This window comes from Triplophysa rosa, linkage group LG10, assembly GCF_024868665.1.
Source record: "Triplophysa rosa linkage group LG10, Trosa_1v2, whole genome shotgun sequence".
Lineage (NCBI taxonomy): Eukaryota > Metazoa > Chordata > Actinopteri > Cypriniformes > Nemacheilidae > Triplophysa > Triplophysa rosa.
In genome coordinates this window covers 22,918,840-22,941,533 of record NC_079899.1, presented here as the reverse complement: position 1 = coordinate 22,941,533, position 22,694 = coordinate 22,918,840, and the positions used below count along the sequence as shown (strand labels likewise).

The 22,694-nt window shown below is 41.2% G+C and overlaps 1 protein-coding gene across 12 annotated transcripts in view; it reads left to right on the top strand.

Annotated features, from left to right (window-relative positions):
* The window catches only part of ralgapa1 (Ral GTPase activating protein catalytic subunit alpha 1), a 57,596-nt gene that overhangs the window by 11,402 nt on the left and 23,500 nt on the right, over positions 1 to 22,694 (top strand). For 6 of the 12 annotated variants that reach the window (XM_057343049.1, XM_057343048.1, XM_057343050.1 and 3 more), the window contains exons 14-36: positions 318 to 441; positions 1,161 to 1,398; positions 1,486 to 1,650; positions 2,072 to 2,212; positions 4,803 to 6,092; positions 8,235 to 8,359; positions 8,604 to 8,817; positions 8,898 to 9,074; positions 9,158 to 9,310; positions 9,391 to 9,584; positions 9,726 to 9,824; positions 10,883 to 11,038; positions 11,117 to 11,245; positions 11,332 to 11,457; positions 12,364 to 12,422; positions 14,219 to 14,327; positions 15,101 to 15,211; positions 15,287 to 15,355; positions 15,818 to 15,949; positions 16,021 to 16,204; positions 17,898 to 18,885; positions 20,974 to 21,045; positions 22,448 to 22,571. In XM_057343049.1, coding sequence (XP_057199032.1) covers positions 318 to 441; positions 1,161 to 1,398; positions 1,486 to 1,650; positions 2,072 to 2,212; positions 4,803 to 6,092; positions 8,235 to 8,359; positions 8,604 to 8,817; positions 8,898 to 9,074; positions 9,158 to 9,310; positions 9,391 to 9,584; positions 9,726 to 9,824; positions 10,883 to 11,038; positions 11,117 to 11,245; positions 11,332 to 11,457; positions 12,364 to 12,422; positions 14,219 to 14,327; positions 15,101 to 15,211; positions 15,287 to 15,355; positions 15,818 to 15,949; positions 16,021 to 16,204; positions 17,898 to 18,885; positions 20,974 to 21,045; positions 22,448 to 22,571 — 5,179 coding nt within the window. The remainder of the gene's footprint in view (positions 1 to 317; positions 442 to 1,160; positions 1,399 to 1,485; positions 1,651 to 2,071; positions 2,213 to 4,802; positions 6,093 to 8,234; positions 8,360 to 8,603; positions 8,818 to 8,897; positions 9,075 to 9,157; positions 9,311 to 9,390; positions 9,585 to 9,725; positions 9,825 to 10,882; positions 11,039 to 11,116; positions 11,246 to 11,331; positions 11,458 to 12,363; positions 12,423 to 14,218; positions 14,328 to 15,100; positions 15,212 to 15,286; positions 15,356 to 15,817; positions 15,950 to 16,020; positions 16,205 to 17,897; positions 18,886 to 20,973; positions 21,046 to 22,447; positions 22,572 to 22,694) is intronic. The other 6 variants (XM_057343056.1, XM_057343057.1, XM_057343058.1 and 3 more) reach the window with 3 other exon arrangements.

The window sequence follows — 22,694 nt, the reverse complement described above, 5'->3', positions numbered from 1 at the left end:
TGTGTGTGTGTGTGTGTGGGAAGGGTAAACCCTATGGTATGGGGACAAAATGTCCCCACAAAGATGGCAATATCCAAAATCCTTGTCCTTGTGGGGACATTTTTTTGTCCCCATGAGGAAACAAGCTTATAAATCATACAGAATTAACTTTTGTGAAAATCTAAAAGAGCAGACAGTTGTATGTGATTGTTAGGTTTAGGGGGTGGGTTAGGGAATATGATATACAGTTTGTACAATATAAAAACCATTGCGTCTATGGAATGTCCCCATAAAACATGGAAACCCAACATGTGTGTGTGTGTGTTTTTTCTAATTAGGGAACAGATCCTGTTGGTGTTGCTAAGGGTAACCGAATATGTGATGAAGAGGCCTCCATCCATCATGCCTCATGGCAAGAAGAGTAACACGTTATCGGGCCGATTGGCTGGGGCAATTTTTCAGGTACCGCTCACTATCATATGATGGCTTTTAAAGGAACAGTTACCTGTCATCATTTACTCACCCTCGAGTTGTTCCAAATCTGTATAAATTTCTTTGTTCTGATGAACATAGAGAAAAATATTGGGAAGAATGTCCTATTGGGCAGTTCAACTGTGAAATAGTAGGATTATAACACCAAGTCCTATTTAGCCAATCTGAATTTATAACCAGACAGTTCTTGGCCACCATTAACTACCATAGTAGAAAAAAATACTTTATAAATTTCTTGGTTCTGTTGAACACAAAACAAGATATTTTGAAGAATGTAGGAAAGCAAACAGGGGCACTTTTGACTACCATTGTCATTTTTCCTACTGTGGTAGTCAATGGTGGCCAAGAACTGTTTGGTTACAAGCATTCTTCCAAATATCTTTCTCTGTGTTTATCAGAACAAAGAAATTTAACCAGATTCGGAACAACTCAAGAGTGAGTGAATGATGACAGAATTTTTATTTTTGGCGGAACTGTCCCTTTAAATACTGCACTGTACAGTTTAGCTTACACATTATCGACCATCAGTCATCCTGCAGTTTAGAAATTTGCCGTCGGCCATTGCAAAACCCACAAATCAATCAACCACGAAAAAAATCACTACTAGCCACTAGATATCAGTTTTTTGCTTACCAGATGAGTTTGGTGTTTATTTGAGATGCCTAAAAGTTCATACACTTTCTGCTCAGACTCTGATCGTGGCCTGGATCAAAGGGAATCTGAACGTGTACATCTCTCGAGAGCTGTGGGACGACCTGCTGTCTGTACTCTCCTCTCTCACATGCTGGGAAGAGCTGGTCACCGAGTGGTCCCTTACCATGGAAACACTTACAAAGGTACTCGCTCGCAATCTTTACAACCTGGACCTGAACGAGCTGCCCCTGGACAAACTTAGCGAGCAGAAACAGAAGAAACACAAAGGCAAAGGTGAGAATATATTGAACATAAAATCACACAAATGCCGCTTTACCTCACCCTCACCTGGGTAAGAAATGTTTCTTTGATGATCTCTAGGTGGCATCCATGAGGGGCAGAAAATTGTTGTGGATCGCTCTTTCTCTAAAGGCTGGAGTCGAGACCTGCCGGGCCAGGAGGCTGCGATGAGACAGCGCAGTGCTACCACAGCTGGATCTCCAGGCGTAGAGAAGGCCAGAAGCATAGTTAGACAGAAGACAGTGGGTAAGTCGGGTTATCGGACACCTCCTGTCCATTCTTTTTGAAAATCTTTGTACTACAATGTTAAATTGTTTTTATACATATTTAACATGTCATGTTTCTTATCTCAAGAATAGATTATGATGATAGATACGATGTTCATGTTTATAGTTGATTTAAGAAGCTCTGATAGATTATGTAAAGCAGGGCTATTCAACTTCATTCAAAGTTGAATAGCCCTGACATAAAGTGCACAGGTCACTTCCTGTGTTGTTTCCAATGCTCACTGCTTTCTGCCATCACTCTCTTTTTTTCTCCTTCCTCCTTCACTCTTACCACTTCTAACACGTCATGTTCTTTGCCTCCCATTTCCCTACTTCCTGTCTCACTCTCCGTCTGGTTGTTGTTCTCTCTCTCTTTCTCTGGGTGTGTGCGTGTGCTGTAGCTCTGCGTAGTTGCTCTACGGGGGACAGTTTGTTGTCCTCAACCTTTATCCGCAGTGCTAAAAGCGCACCTGTCCTGATCCACCCCGTACACCCTCTCCTGCCTGATTCTGTGCTCACTCCCCTAGCTGATGAGCTGTCAGGTAGAGCCCTCTCCGCTCTTATCGGCACACTCCTCTCCGACCGCATCCATGGCCCCCGAATGCCAATGCTTGTGTTTGTCTGCACAGTTGTGCTGGTAATAAATACTGCATGTGATACAGTGTCTTATGCACTTTTAGCTGCTTTGTGAGTTATCTTGTAGGTGTCTTGCATGTCTGTGTGTGTTAAGAGGACGCATATTTTTTTGGTATCAACTGATAATATCTTTTCAGCTGATCAGCTGGTTTCATGGCAGATCATTTGAGCTAAATTCTTTACATTTTAGACAATAATCTATTACAGGTTACAATAGCCACATACAGTTGCCTGCTTTTGATTCCTTTAAAACAATGTAAGGAATAGTTCACCTTCAGAATTAAAATTCTGTCATCATTTACTCAGCTTGTTGCCATTTTAAACCTCTGCAAAACACAGAAGATATTTTGAAAAATGTTGGTTACCAAAAACCATTGGTCCCCATTGACTTCTATTGTATGGACACAAAACCAATGCAAGTCAATAGGGACCAAAGGCTTTCTGTTACCAACATTTGTTTTAAATATCTTTTGAGTTCTCCTGAAGAAAATCATGCAGGTTTAAAATGACAAAAGGGCATGTAAATAATGACAAAATTTTCATTTTGAAGGGGGACTACAGTATTCATTTAAGAGTATATCTTAAAGCGATAGTTTACCCAAAATTCTGTCATTTATTCACCCTCATGTTTTTATAAAACCAGTATATGACTCTTTCTTCTGTGGAACACAATAGAAGGTATTTGCATACAACGTCAATGCGCTCCAATGTTGTTGGTTTCCAACATTCTTCAAAATATCTCAAAATATCTTCTTTTGTGTTCTGCAGAAGAAATTCATACAGGTTTGGAATAAGATTAGGGTGGATAAGTGATGAGAGATGTTTCATTTTTGGGTAAACTGTCCCTTTAAATCGTGAATAACACCTGATCAAATCTCCAATGTGAGCACCAGCTTTTTGAAACAGCAGACCACAAAATTTGGATTTATAGCATCTGCCTTCTGATTTATATCTGTCATAAGGAAAAGCATGATCAGCTAAAGTTGTTTATATTTCAGTGCATCCCTATTGTGTTTGTATTAGGGCTGTCAAATCGTGAATAACTATATCCAGAATAAAAGTTTGTGTTTACATAATATATGTCTGTGTGCTGTGCATACATATTAATTTAGTATTTATAAAAACAAACATACATGCATATTTTAAAAAAAACTAATAAACATATATATATATATATCAATTATTTGTAAATATACAGTACATGTAAATATTCCTATACTGTGTATATATATATAGAGAGAGAGAGAGAGAGAGAGAGAGATATATATAGATATACTGTATATGCACGTGTATGTTTTGATAAATACAAAAAATGTATATGCACAGTACACAGACATATGTTATGTTATTACACAGACTTTTATTCTGGATGTGATGAATCGCGATTAATCTTTTGACAGACCTAGTTTGTATATGTGCCTGATTGTTTTGCCCAGCCTGTGAATCTCCACTATTATTCATCTTGCTCTTTGCATCACTTGAATAAACCCCTCTTACACCCAGGTCTTTTGAGAAAAACTACTTCTACAGGTTGTCTACCTTGTGTCTTGCAATCATTTTGTTTGAATGTTTAGAATTTGCATTCTCAGTATGACTGCCATTATGTTTTTTGTCAGATGACAAGGTGAACAATTATTTATCTTGGAAGTTACTGCCTTGTTTTGTTTGCTTGTGATATGACATTTTCAGTTTAGGTTTCATTTGTGGTTCACTTAATGGGGTCATATGGCGAGAATACGTGTTTTTCTGTGTCTTTGGTGTGTTTCCCATGCATGTATTAGACACGTGAAATTGCAAAAATGAAAGTGTCTGGAAAAAAAGTTGCATTCTATCTAAAAGCGAATGCTCACCCAGACCTGCCTGAAACGCCTCGTGTAACCGCACCCCCACAAATCTACATCAGTTAGTGGTATGATTTGACTAAGACCGCCCAAATGTATACGCAAGTAAGGTGGTCAGTACAATTGCTTTGGAACCTGATGTTTCCACGGTATGTGGAAAATACAGCGTTTTTGAACCTTAAATCGTGCATACACATCTAAAACGAACGATAATATTCGTTTTAGCCGTGTCATATGACCCCTTTAATGTGTCTATGTTATGACTTATGTTTTTGTATGTGTGTTTTATGCATGTATTTTTTTTGCATGTAAAATGTGGCCACAGTGGTATTGTACAGGATTCATTAAACCTCATGAGTATTTTATCATGTCCTAGTAGGGACGGACGGTATAACATCTAGTAGACATTCTGCTTTACAGTTTAAACTTTAATGTTTTATATACAATTACTGCAACAAAAAAATTTACTCGTGCCATATTTTAGTCATACCGCCCACCCCTCCTCTCAAGATCTCTCTTGAATTCTGCTGTGCGGATGCTTGTGGCTCAACGTCAGTTTGCTCTTGGACAGTATCGCTGTGTGCTTCTTTTCATAAGTCTTATATGTTATATTTTCTGCATTCTCCAACGTGCTGATCATTCTGTCTTTATTCAGACCTGGAGGAACCTCCCATGGCCCAGCGCGGGCCGCGGACTCGTCACTGCTCTCAGAGCGAGGAGACTCCGTCGTCAGAGGTGTTTTCAGCCTCCGGTGACCTGGAGCAGCCCCCCCTCCCCCGCAGCAGCAGCGCCTCTGACATCATGGAGCCCTTCATCACCGAGCGGGTCAAAGGTGCACTTCCTGTCTCTGACAGTCCCTCTCACTCCACCCACTTTACCACCTCGGCCCAAACCGAGTCCCCTCACTTTACCCCGACCCCACAACCACCCCCCGACAGCCAGGCATCCCTAGAATTGGGTGAGAGCATCTATGACCACCTCTGCCAGATGCCAGGGCAGGAACCCCCCTTTATTCCTGATTGGTCGTGTCCTGCTGTCGCTCCGGTCAGTCAGATCGAAGGTGACGGCGAGGAGGACGTCTTCAGTGCTTTCAGGGAGTTTTGTAGCAAAGAGAACGATTTAGAGGTGTTTGGGGAGAAATCGGAGACAGGTGCGAACGGCAGGCAAGTGCAGTTTGGAGGAAGTGGGGATTGGGCTCTGGAGTGGGATAGAGAGATGGAGCAGAGCGAGAAAAGTTTGTATGAGTGTTTAGAGCAGTGCGATTGGGATTTGAGCATTACCCAGAAAGGTGTCAGTCAGGAGGAGCCGCACATCGTCCCTAGTATGCATCCAGCAGAGGGCAGCAAAGTCACACAGTTACACCGGCAGAACGCTACGGAAAGAGTCAGTGAGAGTGAGCTTAGTTCACAGCCGTCCCAAGTAACACAGAGGACCAAACTCTCCCATTCGGACCCAAAAAAGCGTCACAGCGGTGGGGTGCACGTTAGCTTCCGCCCGTCCACAGAGTCTGTGCTCTTTCACAACCCCTTGGACCCCAAAGAGGCCCACTGGAAGACCCGGCTTCGCCGTCTCGGCCACTTCCATTCGGTTGGTGGAAGCGGGGCAGCGCCAAAGGTCAAAGAGGGGGTTGGGGAGGGAGTCGTCTGTTGCGAAGTGACGGAGCGGGATAAAAGCTCCACCAGCGGGGCAAGGCGCGGCAGGCTCGGTCGCCCGACTCTCCGCCCAAGAGGGTCCCGCTCTAGGTCTCAGGAGTCTGGTTGCAGCCCCTCACGGCAGCAGCAGGCGGCGCTGTTGGGTGGTGTGTATAAGTCTATGGTCCATGCCCTCTCCAAACCCAAGGCCCAGGCGGTGTCACCACAGCGGCACGGCAAAGGGCCCGCCACCGAGGCGCACCTGAAGGACCTGTATGCACACGTAATGGGCTATTTTGGAAGAAAAACATCAGGTGAGGACTCGATTGGCTCAATCAACATGGAGGATGTACAAAAAGTAATCAGCGCCTGTCCGTTTTCCCTTTTTCTTTTCTTGTGACTGTTTGATTTTTGCTGAATGCGGATTGAATTTTTTGTATTTTCTTTTAAAGTAGCTCAATTTGACAAAATGACTCCCAAAAGATCAACGGTCTCCCACCTGTGGGACGGCTTCCCCTCCTCCTCAAGCTTCGGGGACCTAATCTCTGCTGCCCCTCTTCCCCTGGATGCTGCATGCGACCTCATGCCTACCTCTCTAAGCCCTCTGTCGATCTCTCGCACACACACTTACACACACAAACACACTGACACGTTCATAAAAATACACTGATCACTGTTAAAAGTCACTGTTTGATACAGAATAGCTGTTTCTTAGTTTTATGTGTTGGAACTGGCTATTTTAAAGAGATTTCGAACATTTACCAAGTCATGAATTTTCTGGCGAACAATCTCTTTAACATACAGACTCATCCAGTTATTTCCATAAGGCTTACTAGTGTTTTGTATTGCCAGTAGAGGGCAGCACTTTTCTTTTAATCGAGCACCGTGTGTGTTTTCATAGTCAGCAGAAGCATCTTTGAGCCTTGTCTTTTGATAACTTAATATGTTACATGTCTGTTTAAGGTTTGTCAGCTTGTCATTAACACAGTAGCAGTCATTATAATAGAAATGCCACCACCTCTGTTAGAATGACCCTTGGTGACAGTTTATTATGCAAGCTATTAGTTCATAAGGGTCCTTGTGACTTAAACACAGCTTGTAGTCTGAACTAACCAGACAGAGAGTATTCAAATGCCTATAGTCAAAGCCTCCATCATGCACCCGTGCCCAAAGAGTGGCCTTGTTTGTTTGATTTTTAACCAATGGCTCCCCTAACCCTTTTGCTTTTTGGGATGGAGACTGCCTCATGTTTCTTTGGGTGTCCCCTCTAACATACTCACCGCTGTCTTACTTTAACCGCGGGCACGTTAAGTCTCACTAACTCCTAGGGTTGGACTTCCATGGTTCGCTCTGTCTCTGTCTGTCTGTCTCTGTTAGGGAACTGCATGAACTGTGAGTAACTGCATCGCTTCACTGGATGAAATCAGTTCTGTGATTGGCTTCCGTTTAAGAATTTTATTTGTGTCTTTGTTTAGTGGTTTTGATGTTGATGTTATAGAATTTTGTGTTTAAAGGACAAAAGTGATAATGCTTCTGTTTGCTTATTTTCATGACCTCAGGACAGTTTTAGAAGGTTAACCGTAGATGCTCTCCATAGATTCAGACATGCTGTCTGGTAAACAAACCCGTGACAATGGAAAACGTTTTAATAAAAATAAAAACATTGTTAAAACATCATTAAATGATGAACATTTCAATAAAATAAATTCAATGAAAGTTTTCTGGCTCAGTTTTAGGCTCACCTGAAAAATTTTGATTCGAATGGAAATGTATTGCTAGTATTACCAAGTTACCAATAAGCATTTGTATATGATAAACATTCGTGAGTAATTAAATAATATAAGATTACTTGGCTACTAGGGCTGTCAAACGATTAACCGTGATTAATCGTATCCAGAATAAAAGTATACATTATATGTCTATGTACTGTGCATTTTAATCTTCTATTCATAAACATACATATACATGTATGCATATTTAGGAAACATTTACATGTATTTATTTAATAATTGAAATTAAATATAAATGTTTATTAATTTGTATATTTTATATTTTTCTTAAATGTATGCATGTGTGTGTATATGTTTATAAATACAAAATTAATACGCACAGTACACAGGCATATATTATGTAAACAATAACTTTTATTCTGGATGCGGTTATTCACGATTAATCGTCTGACAGCCCTCATTTCTACATTAACAATAGTTGGGTAGGAACTCGTGGAACTATTGTCCTTCAAGGAAGTTGTATTTATTTTCTCACTGTCCCCAAATGCAAATATACATGTACGTAGTAGTTCACTTAGTAGGTATAGACAGATCCAGAAACTAAAAAGAGAAAAGCAGTCAGTACACATCGGTCTGTGTTGATGCTTGTGTGTGACCAGTACTTGTTTCTGACCTCTGCTGAGTTACTAAAAAGACCTCTTGTGCCTGTTGTTTATTTAAACGTAGCCAATAAAGATGAGCTGACACCCAAAATGAGGCCCATGTCCAACGACGCCGGCAACAGCAACCCGAACGTCAGTGATCTTATGGATGAGTTCATTCAGGAGAGGCTGAGAGCCCGGGGCAATTCTGTACGTATAAACACATTATGTCTAGAACTGTCCATTTTCTTTACCAAATGTAGAAATCCTATCAGGCTAGTATTTTTTGCCCACCTGCACAACCTTGGTTTCATAGACATAGAATGTAATTACATTTTAATTAAAGTTAATGAAAACAATTTTTTTATTTAGAGTACCGTAAACCAATGTTATTTATTCAGGGAGTAAATAAGAGCAATTTGATATCTTATTGACTTTAAATATCACACAAAAGAGCATGACAAGACGTGGCAGTAGCCCGGGTAGTCTGGAGATCCCCAAAGATCTTCCAGAGCTCCTGAACCGCCAAAACGCCACACGACCTGCGGACGACCCCGGTGTGCCCTCTGAGTGGACTTCACCAGCTAGTGCCAGCGGAAGTGACCTCATAAGCTCCGATAGCCAATCAGATTCCTTTAACGCTTTTCAGTATGTCAACAAGTTTGAGAGTAAGTGCATAAGTTTGGTTGAATTCAAAATGTTGGCTGTGTTTGGAGAGACTGGTTGTTAATTTTTTGTTTGTGTGCAGATTTCAGCTTCCCTCCTGAGACGTGCACTTTGGGCTCTGTTGATCAGGATAGTTTGGGGGGAGCAGGACAGACGGCAGAGGAACAGGAGCTGTCCAGCCTTACGACACTCCACATCGATTCGGAGACGAGCAGCCTCAGTCAGCACGGCATATCGGCTGATACAGTCACTATTACCGGTATGCCCTGCTGACACTAGATAGAGATGATGCCTAAAATTAATCATTTAATTTCTAAGCGCATGACTGTGTTGTTTGCTCAGGTTCAGAGAGCGCGTCTCCCATGCACTCGCTTGGAGGTTCCCGATCACAGACGCCATCCCCGGCCACGCTCACTGCCGAACACGTCCAACATAAAGACCTGCAGCTGGATGAGAAAATGCATCACTCTGTCCTGCAGACACCTGATGACCTCGGTACCGTATACACACGTTTCTTGCTGAGGTGTTTTTAAGGTGGTTCTTGAAATATTTATAATGACTCTGCACAACTACAGAAACCAGCGAATTTCCGACGGAGGATGGCAGCGTGATGTCCGGAGGTACCTTGACCGGCTGGCACGCTGATGTCGCCACTGTGATGTGGAGGAGAATGCTAGGCATTCTGGGAGATGTCAACTCCATCAAGGACCCTGAAATCCATGCACAGGTCTTTGACTACCTCTGTGAACTCTGGCAGAACTTGGCCAAGGTGAACACACACACACGCGCAAAAACAAACAGACTCCTGAAAGTCCTTCAGAATGCTCTTAAAGGATGATTTACAGTGCTGGTTGCTAATCAAATTCCAGTTGCAAGAACGTCCTTGTGTCTCTGTTTTTTCGTGTCATAGATCAGAGACAATCTCGGGATCTCCCTTGACAACCAGTCGTCTCCACCTCCGCCCGATCTGATTCCACCTCTTCGCATTCTGACTCCATGGCTCTTCAAAGTGAGTTCTCGAATAATTAATTGTTCTGAATAGCAAAAAAAGCTTCAAATCATTAAAATCACAATTTTCTATCTGTCTAACCTTCTTTTTGATTAATTTGCAAAATCTCATCTGTCTGTTATTCTTTTTATTTCTTTTTTCTTGCTTTCATTTTTGCTTTTTGGCTTTCTCGCTTTTTCTCGCTTTCTTTTTGCCTTTATATAGGGCTGTTCAAAGATTAATCGCATCCAGAATAAAAGTTTATGTTTACATAATATATATGTCTGTGTACTGTGCAAACTAATTTTGTATTTATAAACACATATACATGCATGTATATATTTAAGAAAAGTTTAAAAATATAAATGTTTATGTATAATTTAAATTATATATAAATATTAATATATACATGCGAATATTTAACAAAAAGTGTGGGAGCCCCACAAGGCTGTGTATTGTCTCCTGTGTTATTTTCAATGTAACAATTGTGTTTCACATAGCGAATCAGTTAAAATCTTCAAGTTTGCAGATGATACTACAATAATTGGTTTAATAACTGACAATGATGAAACTGACTATAGACAAGAGGTATCTACATTGGTTGAATGGAGACAAATCCACAATTTGAAATTGAACGCTCTTAAGACGAAACAAATGGTGGTTGAGCACACCAAGAAAATTCCAGATAAACTGTCATTTGGCAGTAAATAAATAATTATTGTCAAAAGGATTCATTCATAATTATACACATACTGTATATATGTAGGCGTTTGTGTTTATAAACATATAAACACAAAATACATTTCCACAGGACACAGACATACTGTATATAATGTAAACACAAACTTTTATTCTGGATGCAATAAAAGGCAAATCGCCGATTAATCATTGAGCAGCCCTACTTTTGATTAGTTTCTTTTCTTAACTAGTTTGTTTGTTTAGTACATTTTCGCTCTTGTAGATCTGCTTTCGTATGCCTGTCTCACTCCTCTTCCACCTGTTTTACATCTTTTAATTTCAGAAATCTGAATGTGTGCCTTTCATAAATCTATACTTCACCAAGATTTGTCTGTCTGCAGGCCACTATGCTTGGCGAACGCTATAAACAGGGAAAACTCCACGCCTATAAGCTCATCTGCAAGATCATGAAGAGAAGACAGGACGTTTCCCCTAACTCAGACTTCCTCATGCACTTCTACAACATCATGCACTGTGGCCTGCTTCACCAAGACCAGGTGTGTGTCTATGTGTTCCTAAAACTGAACAAGTAGAATTAATCCGTTCTGATAAAACCATTTCTCTTTGTCTCACAGGACATCGTAAACACCATCATCAAGCACTGTTCTCCACGCTTCTTCTCTATTGGTCTTCCTGGAGCAACTATGCTCATCCTGGACTTCATCGTGGCAGCGAGCCGAGTGACCGCCTGCTCGTCCCTTAACGTAAGAAACCACAACGGTTTCCAAATAGTATCGGTTGTCTTGTTTTTCTCTCCATTTACGTTTCTTGTTCTTTGATCATCTCTCAGGCTCCTCGGGTGGAGGCTCAGATTTTGTTGGGGTCCCTCGTATGTATCCCTAACCTGTATAAGGAACTTCCCGCCCTGCACCCCACAACGGCTGAGATCATCATGACAAAATTCACAGATGTCAAGGTATCACGTCCTGTATCATATTAAAAATTTCAATATGTTTTTCTCTACACAGCTTGCGTTTAACCTCTGATCGCAAGCTTACCCCGTTGGCAGATCGAAGTGGCTGAATGTATGCTTGTCCCACGGTTGTTTAGAGTGCATGGAAATGCCCTGTAATTGTTCCTTCTGGCACTAATGTGCTAATGGGCCATCAGTAATGCAGGGTGCATTGACACAGCCTCCGCGGGGTTGTTGTTATTGTGTTGCCGTGTTGTTCAGAGCGGCGCTAAGGAGCTAATCCCATGCAGGGAGGTGTCCATCACCCGCATGCAGAAATTCACATGATGGCATCTGATGACAAGGAGCTGGCCGTGAATGACAAGACTGTGGTTAACGCGATCCTCTTTTGCTGCGTGCGCGCACAGATGCTGATTTTCCAGATGGTTGGATATGTCGCGTTCAGAGTTGCCAGATTGCTGATTTTATGTCAGATTTTGCGTCTGTTGTGAGCGGTGTGTTCTGTGTCGGATCATTATCTGTTTGTCTGTCCGCATTATCTCGCTCTGTGCATCTGTCTATGGTGGGAACGTGTGCGGTATCGCTCATGTTTCTGTGCGTGAATGTGTTGTGCGTATGTCTCTGTGTGTGTAAGAAGGAATGAAATTGATCTATCAGGATCTAGACAGTTCCTTCAACATGATTTTGCGGCCAATATATTGCGACCTCATATCAGGAAGAATCAACGTTTCTTTGGCGTTTTCAGATATAAAAGTTTCATGCACTATGAAAACTTACGGACCTCAAAACTTTTTGAAACAAAATAACACACGCAAAAGCAACACAATATGAATTTTCACAACTTGGATCTGGTGTGCAAGAAATGCCCAAAACTGTAATGAACAGGGATATTTTGGTTTTCTTTTTCAGGAGCACATAATCAAACACATCTTGAACTCAGCCAGAGATGAGCCTTCTGCACCAGCAAGGTACAAACTCAGTGAACACTGACAAGTTGTCCTTGTTCACTCTTAACACATTGAGCTGTGCTCCTAATACAAGCGCACAAGATTTCATTTTCTAATCCCATTTTCCCCACTTTGTTTCAATAATGTTGCAAAAATGTGACGTGTCATTTTTCTGATAAAGTGTAATAAAGCAACAAAAACAGCCAATGAAAAGATATATTATCTATGTGGAGATTTTTAAGATCAAAGCCATTAAAGCTTTTTTAAACCATTTTTAACCAATGAAATTTCACCACGGGAGGGCCTGCCCAGTGTGATACAACAGAAATAAAGCTTGACATTGAGGGTATATAAATAACTAAATAATGTCGTTTAAAAAATGTAAACTGATGGATTGTTCTTTATTTTTAGGTAATTTAATTACTTATGTATACTATATTAGTAAGTACTTTATATACTTTCAACAGTACTGTGTAAAAAGACATTAAATTAAACAATTTAGGTTACTGCGTGAAAGTTAGAAGTGCAGAATTAATACATTTGTTGAAATTCGTATGAAAATACGTGTCTTGAAAAGTGTAATGTTTACAGGTTCTTACAGTGATCTTTAACTAAAGTTTGAGTTTAAAGAGTTTAATTTCTGGTGTCCATATGGTCAATGTTAATTATTAAGAAATATTGAGTAATGCAATTATTTATTTGAAGTGACGTACCCAGCACTGTATACAATACATACATTTTTAAAGGGGTCATATGGCACGAATACGTGTTTTTCTGTGTCTTTGGTGTGTTATAAGTTGCCCATGTATGTATTAGACGTAAAATTGCAAAGACGTAAAAAAAATTAGATGTAAAATTGCAAAAAATAAAGTGTCAGAACAAAAGATGCATTCTACCTAAAAGCGAATGCTCACCCAGACCTGCCTGAAACGCCTCGTGTAACCACACCCCCACAAATCTACATCAGTTCGTGGTATGATTTGACTAAGGCTGCCCAAATGTATACGCAAGTAAGGTGGGCGTACCTGTCAGTACAATTGCTTTGGAACCTGATGTTCCAAATATGGTAAGAGGCGTTACATTTCCGTCACACGCTTGCAGTATTCGACCAATCACTACGCACTGGTTAACTGGCCAATCATAGCACACCTCGCTTTTCAAAGCGATGAGCTCTGTAAAGAATCTGCGTGTTTCAGAGAGGCGGGGCAAAGAGGAGATACAAACATACAAGAAAATTTGTGGAAAATACAGCGTTTTTGAACCTTAAATCGTGTATGCACATTGTATTACATCTAAAACAAACGATAATATTTGTTTTAGCCGTGTCATATGACCCCTTAAAGATTAACATATCATTGTAACAGGGTCAGTAGCTTCCTTCAGAAACCATTGTTTAATCCTAATTTCTGTTTCTTAATTATCTTTTATCATTATCATTTTAATAGTATTGTTTTTTCAGGTCAGTACATGCACCTATTTTTTGTGACAAAGCAAGCAAGCCTCATCCCGGACAGACTAATAACTCATAACTAAATAATGTGTTATGGGATCAAAATCAATGCTGGTCTATATGTCTGGTCACATCTAGACAGATTAGGACCAGTGTCATATAAAGTAATCCAGGACTCGAGTCCCATTAGAATCAATGCTAATCCTCCCAAGTCATTAGAAGCCCCCCTGACTCACTTAAAAAAAGTTTTGTTTTTTTGGAGAAGGTCATAGAAGGGGCAGACAGATGGCGAACGTAAATATGCAATATAGAAACTGAGATGTGACCCATTTTATAATGAACGTTACCCGTTTTGATTGTTTTGCAGGAGTGTGGCTCTCTGTAGTTTGGGGGTTTGGCTTTGTGAAGAGCTGGTTCATGGCACGCAACACCCACAGATCAAAGAAGCACTTAATGTCATCTGTGTCACTCTCAAGGTAACAATTTTTTTTAATTAGATTTTTTGCATCTACAAAAGTTGCAATCCTTCATCCTGACCTTTAAAAAAATGTTAACGTTAAAGCATGACTACATAAAACATTGTAGTCTCCAAAGAGCCAGAAAAGTCCTGTTCATCTTCTGTTCTAAAAAGAAATAGAAACAAGATTGTTGTGTCTTATAACCTTCACTGGCAATGTGAGTGGACAGAGCAGAAAAATGAAGGCTTTGCCCTTGGCCTCAGTGTTGTGTAGCTGTTCCTGATGCCTGGGCTCACGACACTGGCACAAGTATCTTCTCTTCATCCAGAAGAAGATTACTCCATATTCCCTGCACCCACCCCTACCAGCCTTCCTAAATCTGGACCATCAACATGTTTGGCTTCTCCGCTCCTCACAGACAGAAGGCTAATCCACGGAAGAATGCACGGTTCAGAGACTTTGAGGAATTATTGCATTTCTGCCTGAAATGAAGCCTTGGGCCAGCACGCATGCACAAAGTCTCGTCCAAGTGGATAAGTCGACTGGTGATGAGGTCAATTGTTTTGTAGGAGTTTCTGTGGTGTCGGTGTGACAGTGAATGGTTAGACATGAGGGTCTTCGCTTTCCTTTGGGTGCGTTCCATTAAACAGCATTAGGCAAATTCTCGTCCCTAGATTTATAATCGGCTTAGATAGGATCCAAGTCACAATTTGCTGTTTTTGTTGCACCTGTCTAAGCACATGAATGTTTGCTGACGGGGCTGATTTTAACTGTTCGTGTTTTCCTTCCAGTTCTCGAATAAAACCGTTGCCCTGGCGGCCTCGGATATCCTTCACCTGCTTATAAACTACGTGGACGATCTGCAGAAGTTCCCGCCCAACACTCCAAAGAAAATTGTGGAGGTAAATTCACATTACAAGCACAGTTATGAAACCTGTTGAACAACCTCAAGCTCACTTTATTTTTCTGCTTTTTAGGTCCTTATTGCAACAATTACTTACCTTCTGCCGGCCACAGAGTCCTCCCCTCATGAGCTGGACAAAAGGGTACGCAGATTACTTTTTGCAGAACGTCTAGGTTGCTCATGTTTTCATACAAAGAAAGTACCAAAAAGTAACTGGACAAGATAAGTCTAAATCGATATGTCTGATGGTTTTGAGCTAAAAACAGACTGAAATTACATATACAAAGGGGTAGTCGTGGCCTAATGGTTAGAGAGTCGGACTCGTGACCAGAAGGTTGCCGGTTCGATTTTCAGAGCTGGCTGGTAACAACTGAGATGCCCTTGAGCAAGGCACCTTGCCCCCACTTGCTCCCCGGGCGCTGCAGTGATAGCTGCCCACTGCTCTGAGTGTTCGTGTGTTCACGACTTGCTGTACTCTCTGGATGGGTTAAATGCAGAGGTCACATTTCGGGTATGGGTCACCATATCTGACAAATAGGTCACTTTCACATATATCTCAATTTTAAAGCAATTATAATGTTTATATCTTTCTTTATTTCTCTAGCTGGTTGTTTCTCTGCTGCTGTGTTTGCTGGACTGGGTCATGGCTCTACCTCCAAAAACTCTCCTTCAGCCAGTTGATGGAGCCTCTGACAAAGAGACAAACGATAAGTCTGTTCTGAGTTGCATTTATAAGGTAAAAGACTCCCGTCTGCTGTCTCCTGCACCTGCCACACTGTATTTCTAACTCTGTTGTCCATCTCTCAGGTCCTCCATGGTTGCGTATACGGTGCTCAAAGCTTTAGTAACCCCAGTTACTTCCCCATTCACCTGTCAGACTTGAGTAGTCCAGACTATGACCCCTTCCTACCGCTGGAGAACTTGAAGGAACCGGAGCCTCTCCATTCGCCCGACTCTGAACGCTCCTCCAAACTGCAGCCCGTCACTGAAGGTGTTTATATCTTATGCTTCTCTCCAATACCACCAATATTTGTTTGGTCTTTTTATGTGTTCATGTATCACATATTTGTATTTTTCCTGGTGGTTCTTTACTCCGTAAACTTGACATCGCAAGCAATTTTTTTTTTTTAGAAAAATAAATTGTCTTGGATAAAACTGTTTTACGAATGATTAAATGTTAATGTAGTGCAGTGCCTCCTCACTTGTATTTCATACACTGTGTCCTATTTCGAGTGTGAAGTCATTTTTGAGGTCTGAACAAATACAGAAGGTAGCACAAAATCACCATCACATTTTTCGACCAACATTTTGGAACATTAAGATTTCAAAGCAGTGGGCAAAACTGGCATCTTTATCACATAGTATCTTTTGATAAAAACCCAGAAAAACATGAATTTTAGCTTTATCACATCACTTTTTACCCCGTTTTTACCACTGTAATCACCTTATGGAATTTAAACTAGAGAAACACTTTCCAGAACAAATCGAAGTAGAGGCAATGGTTGAATGAACTAACTAAACGTCTTCATCACCGAATCTGTTTGCACTGTCATGCTGCTTTCACCGCGTGTGTCCATGTTAGAGGAGGGGTTTGAATTTGACAGCAGGGGGCTGGTTTCCTGTTCTGCCGGAGCTGTGTGTCTCTCCATCAAGACAAAATAACTAATCATTACAAACCCGAGCGAGATATGTGTCTACCACTTTCCTACCTCCATTACTCTTGAAATTACTCCCGGCGCTGGATTCTTATTGGATCGAGGTGTTCGGTGGCTTAGGTGGTCCTGATATCACTTAATCAGACTAAAATCCCGCCTTTGTTATCTCTCCACCCCCGAGAGCTCAGGGCTAAGAATGTTTTGGCTCATTAAGGCGGTAGGGAGTGTAGCTGAATGTGATTGGTGCCGTGTGTTGATTAAAGGGACTGGGCCACTGGCACGTTGGGTGTGTTGGTATTGGGCTGCTCTCTGCATGGTTTCCTTGAGAGTTTTGGATGAGGAGAAGAAAGGTCTCCGTTGGGATTGACTGATCAGCATCGAGGCATCTTCACCTCTCCCCATGTTTCCTATATCGTAATGTCTCAGTTTTCCCAACCATCCCAGAGTTTATCACTAAATCCCTAATGATCAGAGTGTCTAAACTATTTTTCCTTACTTATTTCGAACACTTTTTCATCATCATTTCAGTGTCATTTATCCTTCTCTCCTCATACCCGGGTCCAAACCATACAGCAGCAGCGGATGTAGTTTCTTTGCATTTTCACATTGACTTTAAATTAGTGTGGTCAAGTCGATTAATCACGATTAATCAATTTCAAAATAAATGTTTATGTTTATATAACGTGATTGAGTGTGTGTTGTGTAAATTTATATGCATCTATAAATGCACACACATACAATACATTACAAATTACAAATATTTTTATACACAAACATTTATTTTGAAATCGATTAATCGCGATTAATCGATTTCACAGCACTAATTTAAATGTATCTGTAGGAGCTAAAAGAAACCGAGAGTGCTACACTTCAACTGGTTGTTAAAAGCATAAAAAATATTAGCAAAAAATGTCAATGCATATCCAGGTGTGTAGATGTTTGTCAATTTTTTTTTTTTAATTTCTGCGTACACAGATTTTGTGAGCCTGCTCATACCCCCGTCTTACATCTCTCTCTTTCTGTTTGCAGTGAGGAGTCGTATTCAGCAAGGCCTGATCTCAATTGCGGCACGCACGGTCATATCCCACCTGGTCAACCACCTGGGCCACTATCCCATGAGCGGTGGTCCGGCCACTCTGACAAGCCAGGTGTGTGAGAACCAGGATAACCCATACAGCGAGAGCGCAGACCTGACGCCCGAACTCTTTGATGCACCCAACTTGCAGTTCTTTGTGCTTAATGGAACCACACTGCTGTCCTACCTTCAAATCCGGGCAGAGGGTGGTCTGCCCGGAGGCGGTATGTCGGCTGGCCTCACCACTACCAATGCCTGTGTACGAGTCATCGTGAGGGACATTTCCGGAAAACACTCCTGGGACTCAGCCGTACTGTATGGCCCACCTCAATGCATCAGTCCCAGTCAACCTTTGCACCTTTATACGTCCTCCACTCCAGCAGGGGAAAGTAGAGAACATGCCAAAGATCAGGGCAGTTTAGAGAGTGGCAGTCAAGAAGAGCCAGAGAATGGAGCGTTTCATGAGAATGAGGAGAACCTGGAGAGGGATGAAGAGGAAGAGAATGAGAATGAGGACAGGGAGGAGATGGAACTTGAGGAGGAGGATGAAGAGGCAGCACTGGAGCTGATGGCCCCACAGGCGAAACGGCGGTGCAGAGAAGTCGTCCCAAGCTGGGACTCCCTGCAGGATGGAGAAGAAGTCCTGGACGAGATGCTGCAGTACTTGGAATACTCTAGCCCAGAGTGCCTGCAGCGCACCGGCACACCGCTCAATATACCAGCCCCGCCACCCAACTGCGTGTCCGAGAAGCAGGAGAATGATGTCATCAATGCCATCTTGAAGCAGTGCGCTGAAGAGCGCGACTTTACACTGCATTGTGGGAACGGGCTGAACATGAGAGCAGCGGTGCAGCAAGAGCCAAGCCCTCAGAGACCCCAGTCGGCCTTCTACTACTGCAAACTGCTCCTCAACATACTGGGCATGAACTCCTGGGAAAAGAGGTAAGATGACTTTAATGACCATGAGAACCAAAACATTGAGTTTAAATATTGAGCTGATAGGTTAAAGGGATAGTTCACCCCAAAATGAAAATGCTTTCATCATGTACCCTCATGTCTTTACAAATCGGCATGTCCTTCTTCTGGAAGACATGGAAGAAGATATTTTGAAGAACGTTGATAACCAATCAACATCGCCCCCCCATTGACTTCCATTGTATGGACACAAACCACTGAGGCATTTCTCAAAATATCTTCTTTTGTGTTACACAGATGAAAGAAAGTCATATGGGTTTTGAACAACATTAAAGTGAATAAAAATGACAGATTTTTTTTATGAACAGCTGTGGTTATGTTTAAGCTGCAATTCATAAATTTTGCCTCTCTGTCGCCCCATGTTTGAAACATGAAAAAAAAGATTACTTTACGCATTAATCTTTACATGCGTTGGAAAAACAGCTGACATTTCCTATGAAATCCTACCTGACTTTTTGTCTTTTTATCATAAAAAAACTTACAGATTACAACTTTAAATGACATTAAATTCTGTCTGCATTTTAGTTCATTCACTGCTCTGTTTTACTTGGCCACCAAGGTAAAAATGTTCATCAACACTCCATTAAACCATCCGTTGTTTTCTGATTTAGAGAATGACCAAATTTTTTGCTGGGAGTTGGTTGGCATGAATCCGGCTGTTGTTAAAGTGCGATAATGCGTGTAAACATCCTGCTGGTCTGAACCTCTGTCTGATGGTGCAGATCTGCTATAATCTGCTTAAAACGGTCAACATCTTTCTGATGAGCTCATCTACAGTTCTGCCCTTTCAATGCCCACCAAACCCCCTCCCAACTGTCTCCCTCACTGCGTTTCTCTCTTCAATCCCGATCCATTTTGTGGCATTACGGACAATAGTTAAATACTTCCAGATGACCGATAATTGGGGTTATTATTCGCAGTGAATGTAATGGCATTAATTTTAATTATATACATATTCCGTGTTATGAGATTAATAAGGGAAAATTGTTTTTCGCCATTCCCTCATAGAGCCGTCAGAAAAAAACCTTTTCTTTAACCACTCCAGGAGTGTGTGTGTGTCGCAGCTTTTATGGAGGGATTAATTCTTGAGGGGTCTGTTATCTGCCGAGCAGCCGCGGTACTTTTCATTCTTGCCTGATACGCGGGGCGAAAATAAAAGGCTGCTACCTTTCGAGTTGGCTGCGGGGTTATTATGAGTTGGAGAGCCGGGAGAAAATGCATAGGGGCTGTTTAATGAGGAATTGTCCTGCTGTCGCTCTCCAGGCATTCATGTATCATTTATCCATGGTCAGAGACTAAGGCATTGCAATCCGCCGGGCCATTGTGTGTGTGAGCGCGCGTCTAATATCGGCCTTTTATGCCGTTCGTGCGTTCGCCTCGTGAAATGGCTCACTTTCAATGGGGAAAATGAAGACCATTACATTGCAACAAGCTAATAAAGAGACCTCTGCTCAAAGAAAAGGGAACAAAACAAAAAGGCCTTTTAGAGAGCATCGTGTGGCTTTCCACATCACTCGCACAGCCACTTGGAGGGTGGGAGAGAGAGAGTAACTGAAGGTTACTAAAGCTATAAAAGCCTCGGACAAAACATGTTGTAATATCTGATGATTCTTATTTGTAACATCATGAGTTCGTTTTGTTTCTAGTTTATCCATCATTTCGTAAGACGTATTCCTCTGTTGCTTTTTGTGTGTGTTTTCATCACGTTGACTGCTTTTCCAGGAGTATGTGAGAAAAACAAGAGGGTGGATAATTAAGTAGACAGGATCTTAATGAAAGAGAGATCAGACTAAAGTGCTGTGTCTGTATGTCCGTTCCTCTTGTTTATTTGGGGGGGTTGTCCTTTTTCTCCTCTGTCAGTTTTTCTCTTTTTGCTCTTTTCACCATACGTGACTAACCGATATAGGACTGTTCAGGTTTGTTTTTCTAATAGGGTTGAACCTGTTTGTATCCACTGTTGTTGGCTGCAAATCAATCAGAAGGGATTATCAAAGATCAGTTAACTCCAGAACATCACTCTGTGTTAGCTCACATATTTAAACATTTTGTTTCCAGGAACAGTTTTCACCTGCTGAAGAAGAACGAAAAACTACTGAGAGAGCTGAAGAATCTGGATTCCAGACAGTGGTTTGTTTTTATCCTATATATTTGTCTTTATGCTGCATCAGAAATATCCTACTTCCCACTACTAAAGTTGTAATTACAAGTTTGTCACGTTCAGGTGGCTTGTTGTCATAAAGAATTAGCATCCTTTCTGTTTTCAGCTGTACATCATCTGCTCTGCTATATACTGTACTTTCACTACACTCAAAAAAAAAATAGACTAAATCTGGACTTTCAGTCAAATCTTTGTTGTTTTTACTGTTTAAAGGGGTCATATGACACGGCTAAAACGAATATTATCGTTTGTTTTAGATTTACAAGATTTAAGGTTCAAAAACACTGTATTTTCCAAATACCGTGCATGTTTGTATCTCCTCTTTGCCCCGCCTCTCTGAAACGCGCAGATTTTTTACAAAGCTCATGGCTCTGAAAAGCGAGGTGTGCTATGATTGGCCAGTTAACCAGTGCGTAGTGATTGGTCGAATACTGCAAGCGTGTGACGGAAAGTGACGCCTCTTCCCATATTTGGAATATCAAGGTTCCAACTCAATTGTACTGACAGGTACGCCCACCTCACTTGCGTATACATTTGGGCGGTCTTAGTCGAATCATACCACCAACTGGCGTAGATTTGTGGGGGTGCGGTTACACGAGGCATTTCAGGCAGGTCTGGGTGTGCATTCGCTTTTACATAGAATGCGTCTTTTGTTCCGACACTTTCATTTTTGCAATTTTATGTTTCTAATACATGCATGGGCAACTTATAACACACCGAAGACACAGAAAAACACGTATTTGCGCCATATGACCCCTTTAAAACATGCAAATACATCAAGTTGTTATTTATATACTTAAATATAGGACTTTAACAACAACGCAATTTAGCTGTTTTCCCTATGCCATGTTTGAAGTTTATGGCCTGCTCAACTCTGAAGGTCAGGTATCAAAATAATTAAATGCGACTTCAGAAGCTGTCCATGTACAATATCCAACTAGAGAACTCCTATTTACAATATTTACGATCCAAGTTAAAGGGACTGTTCACCTAAAAATGAAAATTATGTCATCATTTAACATAGTTGTTCCAAACCTGTGTAAATTTCGTCGTTCTGCTAAACACAAAGAAAGATATTTGGAAGAATGTTTGTAACTAAACAGATCTGGGGCCCTATAGACTTCCATAGTGAAGAAAAAAATCTACTATGGTAGTAAATAGTGTTTAGTTTTCAACATTCTTCAAAATATCTTCCTTCGTGTTCAACAGAATAAAGATTTAAATATAGTTTTGGAACGACTTGAGGGTTGAGTAAATGATGACAGAATTTTCATTTTTGGGTGCACTATCCCTTTAAATGCCAAAAACATTGTTCAAACATTTTTCATCTTTTTATCTGTACATGATGCATCTCATCATGTTTTTGTCCAGTCGTGAAACGCACAAGATTGCAGTGTTTTACGTGGCAGAGGGGCAAGAAGACAAGCACTCCATATTGTCCAACACAGCTGGAAGTCAGGCGTATGAAGACTTTGTGTCAGGCCTGGGCTGGGAGGTAAGTGATCGTCTTCAAATTTATGCATTAGCCATCAATGCTGAATGCCTGCTGTCATTTTAAATCAGTAACTCAAACCGCTGCAGATAAATGTCTGTAACCCGCTCGTAAACGTTTTTTTTA